A 20,882-nucleotide genomic window follows, 5' to 3' on the forward strand; every position below is an offset into this window, starting at 1 on the left:
CTGATTATACAACCATTGAACCATCATTATTGTTTGTTTTAGTGAAAGGCAGAAGCTGCACAATCTTTATTTGATCAGAATAAACAAAATATAAAACATATATGAAAGATTTTTATTCTTTTACTTATAAATCAACGTGTGTGTTTCCTTCCTTCATAAAGTCACATCAAGGCCCTGAAAATGTTCTCGGGACAAAACCACAAACTGATTGAGTTGCAAACAACAAAACCTGGGACGTTTAACCTCACAGATCAAACAGTTTTTCATGCTAAAACTGATTTTTTTCCCCTGTGGTTTCTGGTCCTTGTGCCGCTCCAGGTGGACTGGGTCCAGTGTGACGGCAGATGCAACCAGTGGTTCCACCAAGTCTGCGTCGGCGTCACAGCGGAGACGGCCGAGAAGGAGGACTACGTTTGCGTCGCGTGTTCGCTGAACGATCGACAGACGAGAAAGTGAAGAAAATGAATTTTTAATTTTTTTTTTTTTTAAAGTTTTTGGGAAGTCTGCAGGTCCTTGGTCCGTTCCTGAAACGTCACTGATCCTGTCCCCGTCCCTCCCCGACACAGTCCCACCTGCCTGACCCTTTTGTAACAATGGTGCTATCTCCTCTTTGACTTGTCGTCCAGAACTATAATGTCTAGGGTTTTTTTGTATTTTTACATATATTATATATATATATTTCTTTCTTTCTTATAAATTGTTTGTGGTTGTCTAAATGGAAAAAAGAAACAAAGGACATTAAGTGTGCTGCATGGGTCTGCATTTCATCGGCACAACGGAGTCTTACACCACGATACCCCAAGTAAAAAGCGCTAAGGATTAAAATTTATCTTCTTTGGAGCCTCTTTGCATGTTTCGCAGAGTTATGGGGAATAAAAAGAAGTTATTAACCCCAGTAAAAATAACTATGATTGCTCTTTGTTTTTCTTTAAACCTCGTTGTTTAGTCCATGCATCTTAATATAATTATTCCCGTTTTTGTTTTTGTAGAATAGGTTTTATTTATCTGAGCAATATTTGTTTTGTTTTGTTTTTTACTTTGATGGCTTGATCTCTGCCAAGTTGTGTTTTTAGCGATGATGTTGATGTGATGTAAAGAAAGTTACGTGGACGGGTTACGGCTGCGGAGACGTACCAGAGCACGCCGAAAGAAAAACAAAAATAAACGAAACACGCAGCTGACATGCAGATCCGCAGGATGGTAACCGCGCATACGATAGAGAGGAAAGGTGAAGATGTTACAATTTATATTGTGGAATAAAGCCCTTTTGTTCTATGGAGAGGTTTTCTCATTTCACTTGGTGCAAAAAAACATCATAAATATTCTCCATTTATGGATTAATTCACTACAGACTGCTGCAATTATTTAAAAAAAAGATTTGAGTGAACAAGTTTGAATTTATCACATTTATTCCGTTTTTTTTCTCCTGATCCACACAGTAACAAACATTTAGCTAAACCAGTTGAGAGAACTGGAAGGTTACTTTTTTTTTAAATAAAAAGTGAAAAGATATATTTCTTAAATCATTTGCCATTTTTATCTCCTCGGTAATAAACAACATCTTAATAAAGTAGTCTTAATTTTGTAGAAAAGGAGTTTTGAATTATTGTTGATCCAAAATATAATCATAGTCTCAGTCAGTTGTTGTATTAAATGACAGATAAATATTTTACAAAACTTTTTGGGGGAGCTTATTATGATGGAGTATTGGGGCTGTATTAAGAAAAAAATAAAAACATAAAATTACAAGAAAATAATCATGAGATTCTAACAATACAGTCGAAAAAGTCACAAAATAATAAAAAATAGTATGAGAATAAAGTCAAAATACTATAACAATAAAGTGAAAATAATATGAGAATGAAGTCAATACTACAAATATAAAGTCAATATAATACAAGAATAAAGTTGTATTACAAGAATATAGTCATAATATTATGATTTTATTCTCCTGTGACTTTATTCTCATATTATTTTGACTTTATTCTTTTGTGACTTTATTCTTGTAATATTATAACATCATTCTCATAATTTTATTTTTAATCTATTGTTTTAGCGTGGCCCTAATACTGTGTCTTTATTTATTGTCCTTGTTTTTCTTCTCCTTTTTTAGTTTTTATTTTTGTACTTTTTACAACAATGGCTGCTGGTTTTAGCATGTAGTGTAATAAATGAAAACAGGAACATTAATAAAACAAACATAATTTTGTCTTGTACCTAATTACAAGTTTAAAAAGATTTTATTTGTCTGTAAAAAATATAAAATTAAACCTCTTGAATTTGCTTCATTATTGAATTGTGGATGGAGGGGCCAATTAAAATCATCCAGAGGCCCACTAATGGCCCCTGGGCCACACTTTGGAAATCCCTGATCTAAACTCTTGAATAAATACTTACACCCTACTAACAGAAACCACATTTATGTAGCCGTCAGCTGGAATAACTAAGGCTCCCTTACAGGCTCAAGCTGAAATTCTTGTATTGGTCAAATAGAAGCGAAATCACAAAAATTAAAATAAGACGTTTTTGATTTAGTTTTATTTATTTGCTAAATTAACCATTCAAGACTGAACGTTTCCACGACACAGTGAAATTCCCAGTACCGTAATTCCACATCACTTTGCGCTATCTGAAAAATTCCAACGGTTTCTGATAGGGGAGACGTTGCGCTTTCCAGTCTACATTGGGTTATTACGGTAATTTCTCTAACTCCATAGCAGGAAGTGAAATTAATCTGAACTGTGAGTTCATAACAGCTTCCATTTTAATTAAAGTAATAATAAATGTAAACAATACGAGCAAACGAATCTCAGCACATACAGAATTAAACAAAGATATAAACTAATACAAGGAAATTATTTAAAAGAAAGTATACTTGCATTAAAAGAGTTACCAATATTTCCATATACCATTTAGTTTTGTCTGTTGCATTTAGTTATAATTATTTTTGTGCTCATAAACTATTAAACAGTTCATATGGTCAATTGGGTTAAGCAAATTTCAAAACCAGTTCTGTTCTTTCGGTTTTGCTCTTGGTATCTTCATTATATCTGGTTAATGACCGGAGTTGTTGCAAGATCCTTGTTTGCTGACTTGATTAAATAAGGGCAGGAACATTTTGTTTTGAAAGCATGGCAACACTCCCTCTGCAGAGGAGCTAATAATATCCTGCAGTCATAAGAATATGAGCGGCCTCAGTGATAAACCCAACTCCCATATTTAGCCAGTGGAACAAGAAAGAAATACTTCAAGGCTAACTCATCTGATCCATTCAGTCAGAGAACAGAGGACAGAGAAGGCCAGTCGGAAAGGAAATTTCTACTCATGATGTGACACAAACAAGCATTACAGAGGAGAGGTCAGAGGTCAGTATCAAAAACCATGAAATGTAGTTTCTAAAAAGGAGAGCCAAGCAGTGCAAAGCAAGAGAAGCACAGGAATTTGGAAGGAAAACAATAAAAAAGTATCAGATCCTGTAGAGGTTTTCCAGCTCATCACAATGTGAGAAGTTTTCATTTATCAAGTTTTATATTTAATGAAATTATTTAGAAAAGTGTTGAGAATTGGTTATTTTTCCAATTATGTCATTTATATATAGTACATTTTTATTTTAGCCTTTAAAATACCAGAATTTGCACATAACATTATGTTTTGTGTCTGTGTGATGACATAAAAAATTATGTTGTGATGTGTACTAGAGTAATTTCTTAGAGTGCTACTTTTTACTTTTACTTGAGTAAAAATATGTTAGTAGTGCTACTCTTACCTGAGTAAGATTTTTGGATACTCTATCCTCCTCTGCTGAATTGATTGTACAAAGTGAGACTTTCAGCTGCTTCCATTCACTAGTGGATGGATCAATCCAAAAATATTGATAAATTTCAGTTTCAGACTCTCTCTTGAAAATTTATTTCATTTTTGGGTTCTGAACTCTCCCTAAAAAATGTTTTGATTTGATTTGCAATTTATTTAAGACAAAATGCTAACAAATTTGTTCTGTATTTTGTAGCCATCTAAAAACGTTGTCCAAAATTCTGACCCAAATTTTAACAGAATAATTCAAAGGAAAAACCAAACAAAAAATCCCCTAAAGGTTAGAAATTTGATAATATATTTTACATAATATAATGTGTGAAATACACATTATATTACAAAATACAGCGTTTGCTGTCACGGTAGAAATGAGAAGCTGACCTCCATATGGATCAGAATAACAACGCTGATCCGCATTATTTTTCTGCTGCTTTTAAATTCCTGAGTGAAATGCCTGTTTGTTAGGTCTCCACGCTTTTATCCGGAAAGTTCATTTCTATCGTAACTTGGATCGCTCTGATTGGCTGCTTCTGCTCCAATAGCAGCCACAGCCGGAGCTCTCCGCACATTCAGTCTGATTTAACGCACTCACATAGCGGAGCACGGTGAGTCTCTTCAAAAAGCTGATACATCTGGAAAAAAAAAATAATTTCAAAGCTAATTATCTAAAGTGTGTCTTTGTTAGATTAGTGGTTATCGTGTGAGCTTGTGTTCGTTTCCTAGTCCTTATTTGTTTATGACTTATATCCTCAGTTGTAGAGAAGCAGTGCTGTGGGTAATATAGCTTAGCTATGGCTAACAAGATAGCTAGTGAGTAACTGACGAGTTCTCGACGCAAACTATGTTTTCGCTTCAAGTAAGCGTATTTAATTATACCCAAGTGGTCTTCAAGCTTTTAGTGGTTTATCCGCATACCGATGTTACACACAGTAATGACTTGGAGCTTAAACTTTTGGGAAAAGCTAATAGTTTCAGAGGAGTGACTAATGCTAACTGGCTAGCTAGTTAGCGCCCCATTTTGGCTAAAAAGTACAGAGAGCCCAAACTGCGAGAGAGACACCAGGAAACATAAAACTGTGTGCTTTGTGCTTTGAGGAGGTTTGGTTAAAATTAGTTACCACCTTGAATGCTGCCAACTACATTTTCAAATATATTTACAAGGCTACCAATAAACGCCGTTAGTTAGCATGTACCTGAGTGTGCTAACTACATGCTAGTACATAAGTTGTCAAACTTTTTCCTGGTCAGCTACTTCTAGTTTCTGTTTACCCCGTCTCAGACTTTCCGATAAATCACGGTTTGGTGTGCTTGTTTTTGTTTGCAACAGCTGTGGATTTCTAAACGGTGTTAAAGTCTCAGTGTTGGGGTTTTTGAAACTAATAGCCACACCCTTCCCTTCCTTTCGAAACCAACTACGGTACAAGATGCGAGTTCATTTTTATTGGTAACTTTACAGCTGTTCTAACGTTTGGTGTTTTCAACTGAGCTCCTAAATGAGGAGGTTTATAGAAATTGTTTTAAATTCAGACTAGAAGTGTATTTGATCGTTTGAGTCGAGTTGAAATCCCCCTCCCTCCTCTGTCGCTGACACATGATACTGTCTGTAAGCTGAAGATGTTGTCCCCTGGCTTGCCACTGTGGGAGGAAAATTAATACCTTTTGTTATTAATGGTTCAGATCAGCCTTTTTTCATACTGAACGTACCAGACAGCTTTAGTAATTTGAGAACTTTTGTAATATAAAGTTACAACATAATTTTAACTTTGTCTAAATTAAGATAAAATGTGCAACAAATCATGTTATGATGTAAACTAGTCATCTGTTTGTTCAAATTATAAAGCTTAACGCAATGCCATTGTTTTTTTAATCATTGAGTAACTATTACACTTAAAGTTTCCTGTACATTTAGCAATGACATGCTAACAGAAAAATATATATTTGTATTTTTACATTTGATACTGGTAAGCATGAGCTTGAAATAGCTGTTTATGAAGATTAATTTTTTTAAAACATCTTTCACAAATGCACTCTTCGGGCTTCCGTAGTTCAGTGTGATGCCAGTCTGCCCAGTGACCTGTCATTTTGATTTACAGGCATGTTTTACAGCTTGTATTAGTTGTACTTTGAATTCAGGTCAACTCCCAGAAGGGATGATTGGGAGGGTTGGGGGGTTTTTGAAAATATTTCTGTCATTTATAATTTCTTTTTAAAAGGGATTTAAAAAATGTATTGATTAAAATCAGATTTGGTAGGAAAAAATATCAGAAATGTTATTTTTAAGCCATATCACCCAGCTCTGCTTATTTTAGATATTTATTTACGGTCACGCCTACCACTCTTTTTGCTCCAATCCTTGATTTATCACACTACCAGCTGAGCTATCTCCTTAAAAAGCAGCTTTTTTTATTCGCTATTGCTTAATGGTTAATTGCTTAACAAAACCCTGTTTGATTTACATAAAGATGACAAGAATTTTTAATATCAGCCTATGTATCAACCTACATGCCAAACATGAATGGATTAGAGATGTGAGGACAAGTTTAATTATTCAGTGCTAAATTCAGGTTTCTTCTCAAACTTGAAATGTTTTATCTTAATTTTAGCATTTAATTGTAAATGTTCTCAGCCTCAGAATAAAATAATCCCAACATTTTAGTAATGCTCACTCAGGTTTACCCCGTTTGTAAATCGATTATTATTTGTTTGTGTATTTTTTTGTGCTGACTACTTTCTTATTGTTTACGTTTAGGAGCCATTTGGACAGATTTGTTCGGCTTCGCTCTCTGGTTCCTCTCTACATCTCGTTGGCATCAGTGAACCTGAGGATCCATAGGGCCTTCTTCCCCAGATGTAGAGGGACTTTCTATCATTACAACTGTGTACAAGGTAAATGAAGCAGCTTTATTAGAGTAAATGAATTTCCTGGTGGTTGTGAAAGCCTTTTATCAGTTTTACATTATCTCACCAAAATTTGGAATTAAATTATTCATTTACTATTGGCAAGAACATAGAGACTCCTTATTATGAAAACTAAGAGCGGGCGTGGTAATAAAAAAAAATCGCCAGGCTCTGATACGCCTACCTCATTGTGTCTCATTTATAGTCAGGGGAACATTTCTTGTACTTATCTGATGTAAAAACGTAGAAGCAAATTTGTGACTTTTACTTTAATAGCACAAGGCTCATCAGCCATGTGCTTTTGTTACCTTTCTGTGCACCCCATCCTCGGTTTTTGTGAGCGTTCGTCACGCGTACACTCTCTGATCTCTGTTTTCTGTCTGTGTGGCGTACTTGAGTAGATGAGAGTCGTCACAATGGCTCTTTGTGAAGCCTGCTGTGTGCCTGTCTCTCACTGTGGTGCTTCAGACGTCGTAGTTAGAATTGCTAATGCTGGCCGATTGCGACAGAGTGGGTTTTGTATTGTTTGTTGCCGCATTTGACAAAGATCCTACTGACCTAGCATAATTATTACATTCAGAAGTTTTAAAACAGGATTTTACTGTAAATCTCTCCCCCACTTTGACATTTGATGTTAGAAATGTACATTTGTTTGTTTTAAGTTCGAAATTATGTCCCAAGATGTTTTATTTGACTTCATGTGTTCAGCTTATGTAAGTGGACCATATCATGTGTCATTCTCTTTTTTATCACTTGATATGTGTCAGCATTTTGTTAGAGCTTAACCAGGAAATATGTCTACAATTGTATTGTATTGTATGGTTTATTCATATCTACAGATATGGAAACAATGAAGAGCCCACTGCATTGAACCCCATTGAAATCCTCCTGGTTTTTCCACCAAATCTTGATTCCTGAACTCTTCCTCATTTAAAACATTAGTATTGTTGTTTCTAAATGAATATCAACTTGTTTTCTTTGCATTATTTGAAGTCTGAAAGCACTGCATCTGTTTTGTTATTTCAGAGACATGTTGTCAGTAGTTTATAGAAAAAAAGAACAAAGTTCATTTTGCTCAAACATATAGCTATAAAGAGTAAAATCAGAGAAACTGATCATTTTAAATTACATCTTAATTTTTTTCAGTATTATTGCTTAGTCACAGCTGTATAGTTAAATCTCAACAAGCACTAAACTATTACAAAGATTTACATTTTTAATTTGCATAAAACACTCGTGTCTTTATTATAAAATGTCGGTGGCAGCTTCTTTTTGTGCCAAATCTTTTTTCTAGGCCATTCAGTGTTTCTAATGTGTGTCAGGCTGATGATAGGTTACTCACTGCGACCTTTTTCTTCTGTATTGCAATGAGATGAAGCTATTTGTGAAACTGGAACACTTAACAAGGGCTTGAACTTCGGTGTGAGATTGCAGGTGCTGCAAAAAATTTATAATACTTAAATATTTCGCGCTGATTTACAGCGGTGTCACTTATTTATTTTCCTCCAGTAAAAACCGCCTCAGAAAAGGCTGTTATTATGAGCATCAAGTTACGTTTAATCATCTAAACTTTACGTTTCACAGCAACCAGACACATTGTTTGATACTCACACCCAACCATTACTTTAACAAAGCTTGCGTCTGCTTGCAAGTGAAGGTAAAATGGCAAACTTAATTAGATCTGAGCTGCTGGTATAAGAAACTGAAGGAGGAAGTGAAAGAAAATGAGTCAGAATATAGTTCTAAAATGAAAACTGTATGCAGAAAAATCAACATTGTCATCAGTTTACATGATTTTAAATCTCGTGGTGTGAAGATTATACTCTTTAGTCCTGTTTCAGAAAGCTGCTTCCATCCATAAGACATCAGTTAGGTCTGGTAAGACATTCTGCTCATCTCAGAAGGTGTCTGTCTGCAATAAACAATAATGTTGTCTTGAGACTATTGTCAAGTATTTCCAAGACTTTAAATGCTAATAAACTTTTAACACTGGAACTGGAAGACATTTTAAATATCCAAAATAAACAAACAAACAACAAATAAAATAAATTATGAAGTTGCTGTAAACAAAATTCCTAGAACCAGACTGAAGATTTTTGTCATCCAGTTTTGTAGAAAGAGAGAAACAATAAATTATTCAAATGGAAATTGACTTCATTTTAATTACTCATGTGATTAATTGATTTATTGCATATTGTAACCGATCTATTGAAGATTTATTTATCTACATACCTCAGCAGCGTTTTAGATCTATGTAACCACTTACAATTAAACAAGAAGTTACCTATGAGCAGCTAATTAAGAAACTGACTTATATTAAACTAAAATGTGATCAAATTAGTTTGGTTGCAGTGCATTGTAAGCATGGCGGGCTGCCAGACTTTTTTTGCTCCCCGCCAGGCTAAACCTTGTTTATTTATGTTAGAGGTTTGCAGTGAGAAAATGTAGATGTGAGCACATATATATTTGTGAACAAAGAACAACATGTGCTGTTTATGTTTACATCTCATACTTTGCATCTGGATTTGCAGTTTGGTAAAGTTTATGTAAATGAACCACACCAATCAGCCAATCACAGAGAGCTTCCCCCCCCCGTCCAATCAGAGTATTTCTTTCAAATTCTGTATTTGCTTGGCTAACTTACCACAACCAGAAGATCAAAATGCTGCATGAAAAGTCAAACATCACTAAACAAAACAGTAGGATTTAGAGAAACAAAAGAAAACTTTATACAATAAATGCTCAGATTTTGCATCTTAAGAATATTTATTTAAGTATTTTTAATCATCATTGTCCATTTTAATACATTTTATTTTAAAATTTCAACATTACTCATTTAGGATTTAACTGAAATGCAAAAAATATTCATTGAGTTGCTTTTTTTAGTGTGTTTGCCTTTTCTAAAACTCAAATGTTGGTGTTTAAGTATTCTCAATAACGTCTTACAATAACATAAAATTACCATGTCATATTTCTTATCAACTTTAAATATTTGTAATACAAAAACACATTTTAAGTTTTTACATTTATTTTCAGTTCTGACTTTTTGATTTTGCAAAAATAAGCAAGAATAATTCAACAAGACTATATCAAGGAAATATCATGATTTTATGATTAGTTCACTGTCCTCAAAGTGCATCAGACACTTTGTTTTTCCAAACTATTTAAAATACTTGTGTATAATTTGAGTCATAGCTGATCTGTGATCAATTCTGGGATATTCTCAAACTATTTTTGTCATATTTCAGCACAGTCTTTTCCTCCGTCTATGTCTGTGGAAAGGTGGAGAATGTCTCCATCTCTAAATTTCTCTGACTGATTTCTGTCTCGTCTTTTCAGACTCTTGTGCTATCCAGTGAAGTCGCCCACCATGCGCGAGTACAAGCTAGTCGTGCTTGGATCAGGAGGTGTGGGGAAATCTGCGCTAGTAAGTATTCCTTGGAAGATCATTACAAATTCACTGCAAAAACACAATCTTTCAAGTATTTTTGGTTTAGTTTATAGTGCAAATATCTTAATGCACTTAAAATAAAGCAAAATTAACTTACAAGTAACTTTTCAGCAAGACTGGAGCTTGTTTAAGTAAATAATTCCTTATTATTGATGGTAAAGTGCTAGATTTTCACTAGAAAATGTCTTGTTATAAGTGGAACTATTTATTTTTTTTAGCAATAGTAAGGAATTATTAACTTAAAGCAAGATCCCATATCTTTCTGAAAAGTTAGTTGTAAGTGAATTTGGTTTTATTTCTAGTGTCGTAAGATATTAGCACTAGAAACTAAAACAAAAATACTTCATAGGATTGTGTTTTTTCAGTGTATCCAGCTGTGATTTGATTTAATTGGCTTTTTCATTTAAAGTCATAAAAATAGACAAAGTTGAGACAAAACCGATGTGAAATTTTAATAAAGGTTACTGTATTTTGTTAAACTATTATTTAGCACAATTCGGTTACCGCTTTTAATTTTGTCTTCTTCTTGGTTGATTCCAGACAGTCCAATTTGTGCAAGGCATTTTTGTGGAGAAGTATGACCCTACTATAGAAGACTCTTACAGAAAGGTAAGGGTTATATAAAAAAAAAAAACTTCTTGATGCCTCCTGAACATTATTAAATTCGTCTGATTACCTCTAAATTCTTCTTTTCTGACATAACAGCAAGTTGAGGTGGATGGGCAGCAATGCATGCTGGAAATCCTGGACACTGCTGGAACAGTGAGTCTCGTCTGCCGCTGCGTTTGGCTTAAAGAGGCCCTCCAGGTCGCTGATGCTGTTTCTCCTCTGCTGTTGCTCTGCAGGAACAGTTCACTGCGATGAGAGACCTGTACATGAAGAACGGGCAAGGCTTTGCTTTGGTGTACTCCATTACAGCACAGTCAACATTTAACGACCTACAAGACCTGCGGGAACAAATCCTGCGAGTAAAGGACACCGAGGATGTGAGTGCAACACGTTTTTAAAACGGACAGGCAAACAATCGGAAATCTGAACTCTTTCTGAGAACAATTAAAGGCGAAATTCACATTTTGTACTTTTTTATACTTCCATTTGAGTTTCTACTGCTTCTAGAAATTCACCAAACGCTTAAAAAAACACTCAGCTGTTTTTTGACAATAAGTTAAAGTTTTTTAGTGGCTGGAAAATTAGCTGTTTATAAAACCTCCCAATTGTTAAAAGTTATGCTGTTACCTAGCAACCCTAGCTAAGCCAAACCTTGTTACCTAGTAACCCAAAGAGCTCCCGGACATTTGGTCAGCTGGTTTTACTACTGTATGTGCTGTACAATGGCTACTGGGAAAGACAAATGTTTTATGGTTGATCTGCCATCCAGAAACCACTTGCTGCATTCTTGTTGGTTGTGCAGGAGGCTCTACTAATGCTTTTTAAAGCTGTATGGTTGTGTAATTGTGCATCATTTCACGTGCGAGTAGGGGGTGGGAGAAATGGACTTAGAATTTTATTTTGATTTTATTCTATTCTTTTCTGAATTGGCTTCGTTTTTCTGATTTGTATCACTAAATAGCTGCACATTTAATCATATTATCAAATTTACAGGACAAACGGTGGAGAAGATGATAAATAACATTTCCAAAAATGTCAGTTTAGGGTTTTTTTTCAATAACATTAATGCAATTTTTTAAGACAATACATCAAAATTCTTAGGAAAAATTTCATAATAAATGATAAACGTTAAATGCTAACCTTTAAGCGTGAACGTAAACGTTGAGTTGGGGGGGAGTGGCCAGCAGCAGCTAATTTGCATGTAAAGTGACAGGAGGCCCTAAAACAGCTCAAAATAAGCAGAATTGAGCAGATTAAATCTGATTATGTAAGAATGGTAAAAAAAAAAAAAAATTTAATGAACATGTTTTGTGTCGCCCAGAAACGTATCCTAACCTGTTCAAGGAAGCATAACGGGTCGCCTTTAAGACTCCTGTAAAAGTAGGAGCTATGTCGTCGGCGTAGAAATGACTCTGCTTACATCTTTTTGCACGTCAGTGTGAACCCAGCAGGCTTTAAGTTCATCCCCCACCTTAGACTGACGGCTGAGGGGGGCAGCAGCAGCAGCTTTGGGAGGAAATGTCAGAAGTGCTGCTAGATGCTATCTGCCTCTTTCAGTCTTTGTTTCTTCACCTTTTGATTCAGGAAGGATGTACACTGAGCTGAATCTAAGCTGTTTTTAGTCAGAACAGGATGATAAGCATCTGATCTTCTCAATTCAGTGTCATTAATATAATCCACAACCTTAAATTGTTACTTTTTTATTAAACTGTTGACTTATTTATAAATTAATCTGTAGAAATGGCAGATTTTTAAGGTATAAAGTGCCACTTCCTGTGTGACAAAAATGAATATTTGTTTTACTTTTAGCCACAGTTTAACAGGTTGTGGATGTCAAATATTGCAAAGCCAAACAGGAATCAGAAATGTTTGTTCAGTCATGAGTGCAACTTTCTAAAAAAAAACAAAAATCAGTTTTTTACTAAACTATTTGTTTAAAATGCAATTATAAACCTTCTAATTTTCTCTTATAGCATTTGTACCTATAATAACAATGTATCTTTTACACGTTTGACCTGGTTTAAATTAAAGGAAAACACTAAAGAGCTTTTAGGTCATACAAGATTATAATGTGTTGATAATGATGGGCACATTCTATGTATTGCAGATCTGTTTTTTTTTCTCATATCCTTTAATTTTCTGTTCTTCAGCTTCAAAAACTACTTTTATTGTTGTAGGAATGAAACAGTCGCTGTCATTAACTTATTAGTAATCACTGTCCTTACAGAGTCTTGCCATTTTAAAGTCAGTTTAAAATTAAAAGTGTATTATTTTATAATTATGTTGACATTTTAGCTCTTATTTTTATTGGAGGATGCAAACCTCATGTTGATTTATTTCCATATATGGTGGAAATGAGTCAAATAAGTACCAATAATCCAATCTCACCTTTGAGCTGGAGGTATGTTTATAAAGCTTTCCCTTTATGTTGCATATTTTTCTTTTCTTTAACAAATATGACCCATAGAAATTAAGGGAGAACCGACAGCTGCCAGCAGTCGTGACATAATGCGAAGCACTTCTTAGGAAAGCAAATGTTGACAGTGATAACCTGCATGAGTCACCCGTAGGTGTGTTGATCTCCGTCTGTGCAGGCCGAGGAGCCTGTCTCACTGGTTGTTGTTATTATACGTAGAAATTGAGCTCGTTTATTAAAACGCATCAAACTGTGGATGTACGGTTGACCGATTAGCGAACTTCACTCCCGGTAAACGAAGACGTGATGGTTGTTATTTATTAGCCAATCAGAACCAGGCCCAAAAGATTCGGTTTGCTTCCTAATTTTGGTAAGCGTTGAAAAAATTATGCAATCCCAATCAAGAGGCAATAGTTTTTCTTTAACAACTCTGGAACCACATTTAAGCTGGGAGTAAGAATGAATATGAGTTCTAAGGGAAAAACTGAAGTGGTCAACTCACAAAGATTCATCTATTTGTGTATTTTTTTTTTTGCACATAACTCCAAATTATTTACAGAAAATCCGTCTGTTGTTTTTTTATTTTTATAAAGGGTATCCAAGATTTTCTAAAGAAAATACACTGGAAATCCAAAGTACCTTGGTTCAATTAGGTGTGGGAATTTATCGTATCGTTTATCATTTATCTTAAAAATTTGGATTTATTATAATAAAATCCAATTAAATTATGTTTAATCCTCCTAGACCGAACGTGTCGGTGACGACACAGCCGAATTTGCAGTACCGTAATTCTGCGACACTTTGTGCTATCTGAAAAATCCCAACGGTTTCTGAAAGGGGAGACGTAGCGCTTTCCAGACAATATCGGGTTATTACGGTAAATTCACTCCCGCTGTAGCAGGAAGTAGGTTTTTCTTTGGTTTAATCTAATGAGACACTCTTTTAATAGACGGTAAATTGCAAAAATAACTTGCTAGATATTTTTGTTATTGAGAAATGGGCCAATATATTTAATTACAGGACATTTAAAGAACTTTGAACAATAAAAATTTCCAGGCGGAGATTTGAAACTCAGGCCATAAAGAGTTTTAAAAAAAACAAAATTGTCCTTGAAGTCGAGATTGTTTATTTTTTTCACTGTATCAAGAAATATCAATAATAATATCAATATCAGAATAAGTACAGAATCGTGTGGACACTTAGCAATCACCACGTTCTCCACTTTCGGGGTTAATATTATGACTTCTGTTTTTTCTTTACATGAAAAAAGATAGGAAACTGAGAGTGCCGAATAAAACAGGATTCACCAATCATATAATTAATGTATAAAATCTAGCACTTGAAATTAGCCATAATTCAATTTTACTGGGATTAATTTAATTTATTTGTAAGGGTATTTACATTTATTTCATTATATTGTGATAACAATCTCTTCAGGTAAAATTAACACATTTCACCAGTATTAGAAACGTTCTTCACTGCTGTTGGAAGCATCTTGAATATGATTATTGGGCAGATTTATTTTCATGAGCCGACGAGAAACCTTTTCTGTTGCTACATGACTTTAGTCTTTATGTATTTATTCTGGTCGATCAGGTTCCGATGATCCTGGTGGGGAATAAATGTGACCTGGAGGACGAGCGCGTGGTCGGGAAGGAGCAGGGCCAGAACCTGGCCCGCCAGTGGAACAACTGTGCCTTTTTAGAGACTTCAGCTAAATCAAAGATCAATGTTAACGAGGTAAGTCCGAAATCAACGTAGAAGATGCATTTTGTATAGAAATGCTAATTTAAAAATGCTTTTCAGTGAACTAATGTTTGCGCTAAATGCAGGATTCATCCAAGTGCTTAAAGTCCTTAAATGCCTCAATTTCAAGGTTTGGAAGTGCTTGATTTCTTGAGAGTTTAATATTCAGACTGATAAAGTGCACATCTAGTGTTTTATTAAAGCCTAAATTTGGATATGATGTTATTTACAGTTGACACCAGATATTTTCATAAACCTAATAAAAAAAATTCTGACTGTCTGAAGTTAATTCAGGCTAAGCTTTTCTTGTTTTAGGTTGGTTAGAATTAGAACAAGTATTTGTATTTGCTGGAAACTTAACCAGAACATTTTTTGAAGATTTGTTTTTTATGTGATTTTTCTTTGTATATTGTGTCTAAGTGTTTATAATTTATTTTAACATCGTTTGTTTGGATTATTTCAATGTAAGCAATATTTATTGTTCCTAAATATATATTTTAATTTACTTTTTCAATACAGTTGAATGTAGAATACTATCACAGGACAAAATTAATAACTATAAATTAATAAAATTATATCTGAACTGCACTTCATTGCAGTTTGCATGTGGAACTGAAGTGTTTCCATATTTTCTTGTTGAATCAAATATTAAATTAAAGGATTCTGCTTTGCACAAAAACTGACGTCTGTTCTAGTTTTTCCGTTTGGATTGATTCAATGTAATGAATATTTATTATTCCTAATAGTTCAAATACTTTTTGATCTTTGTAATTGAAATTCACATTGACTCGTATGTTATACGTCAAACAACGTTATTGAAATTAGGGGATTTTTTTGGTAAATTTGTGTTTTGTTCTAAAAACAGTGAGGTGTGACAAACATTTCTGAAACTGGACATTTTCACTGTTTTAACACTAAATCTTAGCAAGTATTTAGAGGTCTAGTTTCTAGTGCAAATATCTTGGCACATTTGAAATAAAACAAAACTAACTTATCAGCAAGATATAGACATTTGGTTTAAATAAATAATTCCTTAATGTTGATTTTTAAAAGTGCTTGTTTCACTGGCAGATTATTTAACTCATAACAAGATATTTTTCCCATGTTGTAAGTTAATTTATCTGCCAGTGGAACAAATACTTTATCAATATTTAGGAATTATTTACTTTTTAAAAAGCCTCTATATCTTGCTAAATTGTTCCTTATAAGTTTGTTTTATTTCAACAAACTTATAACTAAACTAAAATATTTGCACTAGAAACTAAACCAAAATTACTTGGTAAGGTTTTGCAGATTTAAGTGGTTTTGCAGTGTTATATTTTATTTCACCATGTCCCCTCTGAGGAATGTAAAATACTCTCACAAAACATTAAAACAGTAACAAATTATATCATATTATTGTATTGAAACTCTTTATTGTTTAGATAATTTGTATCGTTTTTAACTCCAAAGTGCTGGAAAATATAAAAACTTACCGTTAAAATGTGTGAAAAGTTCTTTAATTTTACTGTAGGAAATGTATATAACAACATTTGACAGTGATTTATTCCAGGTTGCCCAAAATTCTGTTTGTATGTAAAAATCTAAGCGAATTCCCGTTTCTGTGTTGCAGATTTTCTATGATCTGGTGCGACAGATCAACAGGAAAACGCCGATGGAAAAGAAGAAGACAAAAAAGAAGTCGGGTTGCACGCTGCTCTAAAAACGCTCTCCCACGGTTGCTCCAGGCCAGGTGAGTGGGAGCTTGGACTGAATTTATTCCAGACGTTCGCATGGCTGCCGGGCTTTCTGAGCTCCGGGTTGTTACCGAACATTTAAAACACGCAGCAAACTAATGGAGTATGAGTGAAGCTTTTTTCCTGTGAGCAGAAATATTTTTATACTTTGAAAAACAGAACGTTTTAGGAACCAGAAAACTTCTGTAAAATGCATAAAAATTAGCTGCGATTCTCCGATCCTTTAGAGCTTGATCTCGTTTTAAAGGCAACATTTTGATTATTTAACCTGCACTGTAAAGCATATTGTAACTGTAGCTGCTAATTTTTTTTTTTTACATTTTTTTATGTTGGATTAGACTAACTTTTATTTTTCTCATGTGAATTATTTAACAAATGAGGCATTAGATCAGTTTCTCAACTTTTTGGGCCAGTGCCCCCCTGTCCATTATCCAGGTCCCTCATCACCCCCCATCAAAGAATTTGTAGGCTTCTTTGCACTGAATAGTATTGTATTATTAATATTACTATCACTATTGTTCCCAGATAAATTATTTTTCTCTGGGAATTTTTTTATTTTATTTATTTTTTCCCCCTACGGTGCGGAGCGGTCGGGAAGCGCATCGATGGAGAAAAGCAGACTGACGTAAACCTTTTAAAACAACGGAAAAAATCCTGGTATTCTGATGATTAAAATTCAAAATTGCTGTGGTACAACTACCATTTCATACCGGATCACTTTCAACACTGATGTTAACTATATAAAACAAACGCTCTCTATGGTATCACCCATGGAGGGATTTCTTTATTTAAATTGTTTCATTTTTCTGAGGGATACACAGCGAGTGCATCGTGATTTTAGTCGTTACATGTTTATAAGAGCGATATTCCGTTGTCCTTCCATGGAAACGTTCAGAAGATCAATAAAACACTTTTTGATATAAGCTGCTTTGACATGATCACAGCACTGCCAAAACATAGGTACAAAAACCCTCCATAAAACATAAAATATTTGAAAATCAGGCACCAGACAAGTGAATCACAGCACTGTCATCAGCTGGTGTAACGCTGAACTGATGCTGTGAAGCTACCAGTAGCAGGAGAAGCTAACAAACGCTGAAGAGAAGGAGAGCTGCCATCGATACAGTTGCAGCCAGACATGTTTTAATGTTACGCAATACAGTTTTAGCAAGTTGCTCAAAGTCTGGGCGTGCTGTGGTGGCGTAGGGGATAGCGCGACCCACGTTTGCAGGCCTTGAGTCCTCGACGTGGCCGTCGCTGGTTTGATTCCCGGACCCGGCAATATTTGCCGCATGTCTTTCCCCCTTTCCTGTCAGCCTACTGTCATATAAGGGACACTAGAGCCCACAAAAGACCCGCTGGAGGGGTTAAAAAAAAAAGTTGCTCAAAGTCTAAACTGGTATTGTTGTGTGTAAAGTTTACCTTCGAGCAAACGCCCCCAAAAGGAATCCCAGTGCCCCCCGCTGTCCTCTGAACGCCCCCTGGGGGGCGGTATTGCCCCCGTTGAGAAACGCTACCTTAGATGCAAGCCTTGACTACTGCAAGTTCAAACTCGATAATAAAATTTATTTGGTTTTTTTTGTACAGGTTTTCTTGACTACATTAAATACGTCTCTATATGTGTAAACTTAAAAATGTTTTAATTCCTGAATCCTTCAACATTGTCATACAGAAAACTAAAAGTCACCTCAAGCGTAAAATAAAAGAATTCTATGTTAATGCATTTTATGTAATTTATTAAATAAATTATTTGTTTTTTGGCATCTCAAAATTTTTCTAATATTGTATTAAAAAGGCTCCAGTGTTTAAATCAAAAATCTACAAAAAGCTCCAATTGTTAATCCACTTAATTGTGAGGATAATCAATAACTAAAATAATTATTAGTTGCAATTAATGTTGACATTCTGAATCAAACTCATAATTCAGACCACGGAGTTAAAATCATTTGAATAATTTTTTAAAACCATTTTTTATCTGATGTAACTAACAAATTAATCAAATATAGATGTCACATTTGATGTTGGTTTAACAAATATAAATTCTCATTTTCCAAAAACAAAACCCAGTTTCATTTGATCATAAATTAATTATTTAATTGGAGCAAATTTCTTAAACGTGAAATGTTATTTCTGAATCCTTTATAGCAAAGTAACTATAACTTTACCTGAATAAAGAGGTTTAAGTGATAAACAAGGTCTGGTGCTTTAGCTATAAAATACACCAAACAACTAGCTTTTCTTTTTGTTATGAATAAATCTTTATGGAGCTTTTTGGGAACCAAAATTAATATAAAAGTGTGTGGGGGGCCACAAAGGGTATTTTAAAATAAACTCTCTTTTTCTACTCCATAATAAACTAAAGTCGAATTTTAAATCAAAGGTTTTGTACAATTGAGTTGTAAGACAGGCACAAATGTCTGTTTTTATTTTTTTTGTTTGTTTTTTGGAAGGTTTTTTTTTTTCTTAATTGATGTGAATGTGGCAACAAATCAATTCGTTCCATGATAAATTAAAACAAACTCAAAAATTTCCTTTTGCACGATTTGTTGTTTTTCTCTTTCTACCAAAAACTGGCTTTGGTCTCAACCAGTGCTTTTTCTGAAGGACAATTTTGTTCACAGAGACTTTATAATTAATTTTAATTGCCTTTTTGTTTTTAATTTGGATGTTTAAAGCGTCTTCCAGCTCTTGTTAAATGTTTTAGAATTTAAAATGTATTAACCTTTGAAAATATGTTCTTGCATTATTATGCCATTAATATTACTTACTGAATGCTTTGCTCTGAGTAAAAGTAGGTCGATGATTGTGGTTCTAATTACTCTAAAACTAAGACGAATGTAGAAACTTTAATGAGTGGTAATGTATTTTTTGTACCACATATTTAGGTGGTTTTCATCTGTATCAACCACCTGTTTGCTGGGGGCCACACAGAATCCATCGGAGGGCCTTCAATGGCCCACTTCCCACACTTTGAACACCCATGATCTAAATAAAAAACAAATTAATTGCACATTTTGAGAAGAATTGATTATCTGATCTTAAGAAATTATTATTGAACATTTATTGAGTATTTAAAAACTGTTCTTTTAACCCTCCGCTGAGCTAATCGGACTAACGGCATGAATGAGAGTTTTCAAAGTGAATATTTCATATTTTATTTTATTTTATTTTATCATGACGTTGTGTTTCTGTTTTTACCTGCAGAATGATGAACTGTTTCCCGGTGGATGGTGCCAGCATTCCAAGTCCTCTCCAGAGCATTTTTGAAAAAGGCTGGCTGAGAAAACCACACCATTTGCAAAACAGCAGAAGGCACATACTTTAAAGAAAAAATGTTTTGCTTTTTACTGGCAGAGAAAATCAACCTCTTCTTGTATCGTCAAGCCTGACGACAAAATATATTTTTCTTTTTGTTTTTTTTTTCTCCGAGGTGTCTTTTCTTCTGGAAATAACAAAGTAAAAGAGGAAACTGGATTTGAATCCTTTTAAGGGAACTAATGAGAATTTTATTATGAGTAACAACAGTCTTTGGCATATTGTGACAATATATTTGTAAAGGAATCCATGTAAAAATGTTGATCTTCTTGTACAATTCTGCACTAACTTTGTCAATGAAGATGCATCATTGTCCATAAGTTACTCGCTCCTACTTACAAGGATGTGTATTAATAACATCTCTCCTAAGTGACTTTGTTTTATATTGAAAGCTGCAAGCCTTCTTTATTTCCCATAATATATTCTACTTCCATTTTTGCATAATAAAGTTAAGGAAATTAGTATTTTATAGACAGATGGGGGTAAGGGTGATTTGTGTCGAGGTTGAAAACGTATTGTACTAAACCACCTCTAATACTGCTTCTTCTTACCCTGTCACAGATGATTTTCCAGCTTTTATGAATGATTAAATTTTAGTACATTTTCATTACTCTTGTCTTTGTTGTTGTCCTTCCTGTTTAAGGAGAAGTTTGCCAGACTGAAAGTGTAAGAGGAGCGTTTCCTGCTGGCTGAAATGACTCTGATTCAGCAGATTAGGATTGAGCTGAGGGAGGAAGCGGCAGCAAAGAGGAACCCAGACTTTTGGCCTCAACAGCAGACAGGATGTGAAGTAAAAAGCAGAATCGAAAACTGACTGGGGGATGAGCTTGAAGGCTCTGGAGCGGATGTGATCAGATGTTTAAAGCATGTCACCATATTGAGTCAAATTAATTTGGGA

The 20,882-nt window shown here is 34.4% G+C and overlaps 2 protein-coding genes across 3 annotated transcripts in view; both read left to right on the forward strand.

The window, feature by feature from the left end:
- Positions 1 to 1,279, forward strand: part of kdm5bb (lysine demethylase 5Bb) — a 30,442-nt gene extending 29,163 nt beyond the window's left edge. For both annotated transcript variants that reach the window (XM_028010135.1, XM_028010134.1), the window contains one exon: positions 319 to 1,279. In XM_028010135.1, the coding sequence (XP_027865936.1) occupies positions 319 to 456 (138 nt within the window). In that variant the 3' untranslated portion in view covers positions 457 to 1,279. The remainder of the gene's footprint in view (positions 1 to 318) is intronic.
- Positions 1,280 to 4,301: 3,022 nt separating this feature from the next.
- LOC114140864 (ras-related protein Rap-1A) lies at positions 4,302 to 20,594 on the forward strand. Its single transcript, XM_028011131.1, has 9 exons — positions 4,302 to 4,418; positions 6,563 to 6,699; positions 10,051 to 10,138; positions 10,703 to 10,771; positions 10,868 to 10,924; positions 11,008 to 11,148; positions 14,784 to 14,927; positions 16,546 to 16,665; positions 19,874 to 20,594. The coding sequence occupies exons 3-8, from the start codon at positions 10,082 to 10,084 to the stop codon at positions 16,633 to 16,635; spliced, it is 558 nt and encodes a 185-aa protein (XP_027866932.1). The 5' UTR covers positions 4,302 to 4,418; positions 6,563 to 6,699; positions 10,051 to 10,081; the 3' UTR covers positions 16,636 to 16,665; positions 19,874 to 20,594.
- Positions 20,595 to 20,882: the final 288 nt, after the last annotated feature.

This window comes from Xiphophorus couchianus, chromosome 24 (assembly GCF_001444195.1).
Source record: "Xiphophorus couchianus chromosome 24, X_couchianus-1.0, whole genome shotgun sequence".
NCBI lineage: Eukaryota > Metazoa > Chordata > Actinopteri > Cyprinodontiformes > Poeciliidae > Xiphophorus > Xiphophorus couchianus.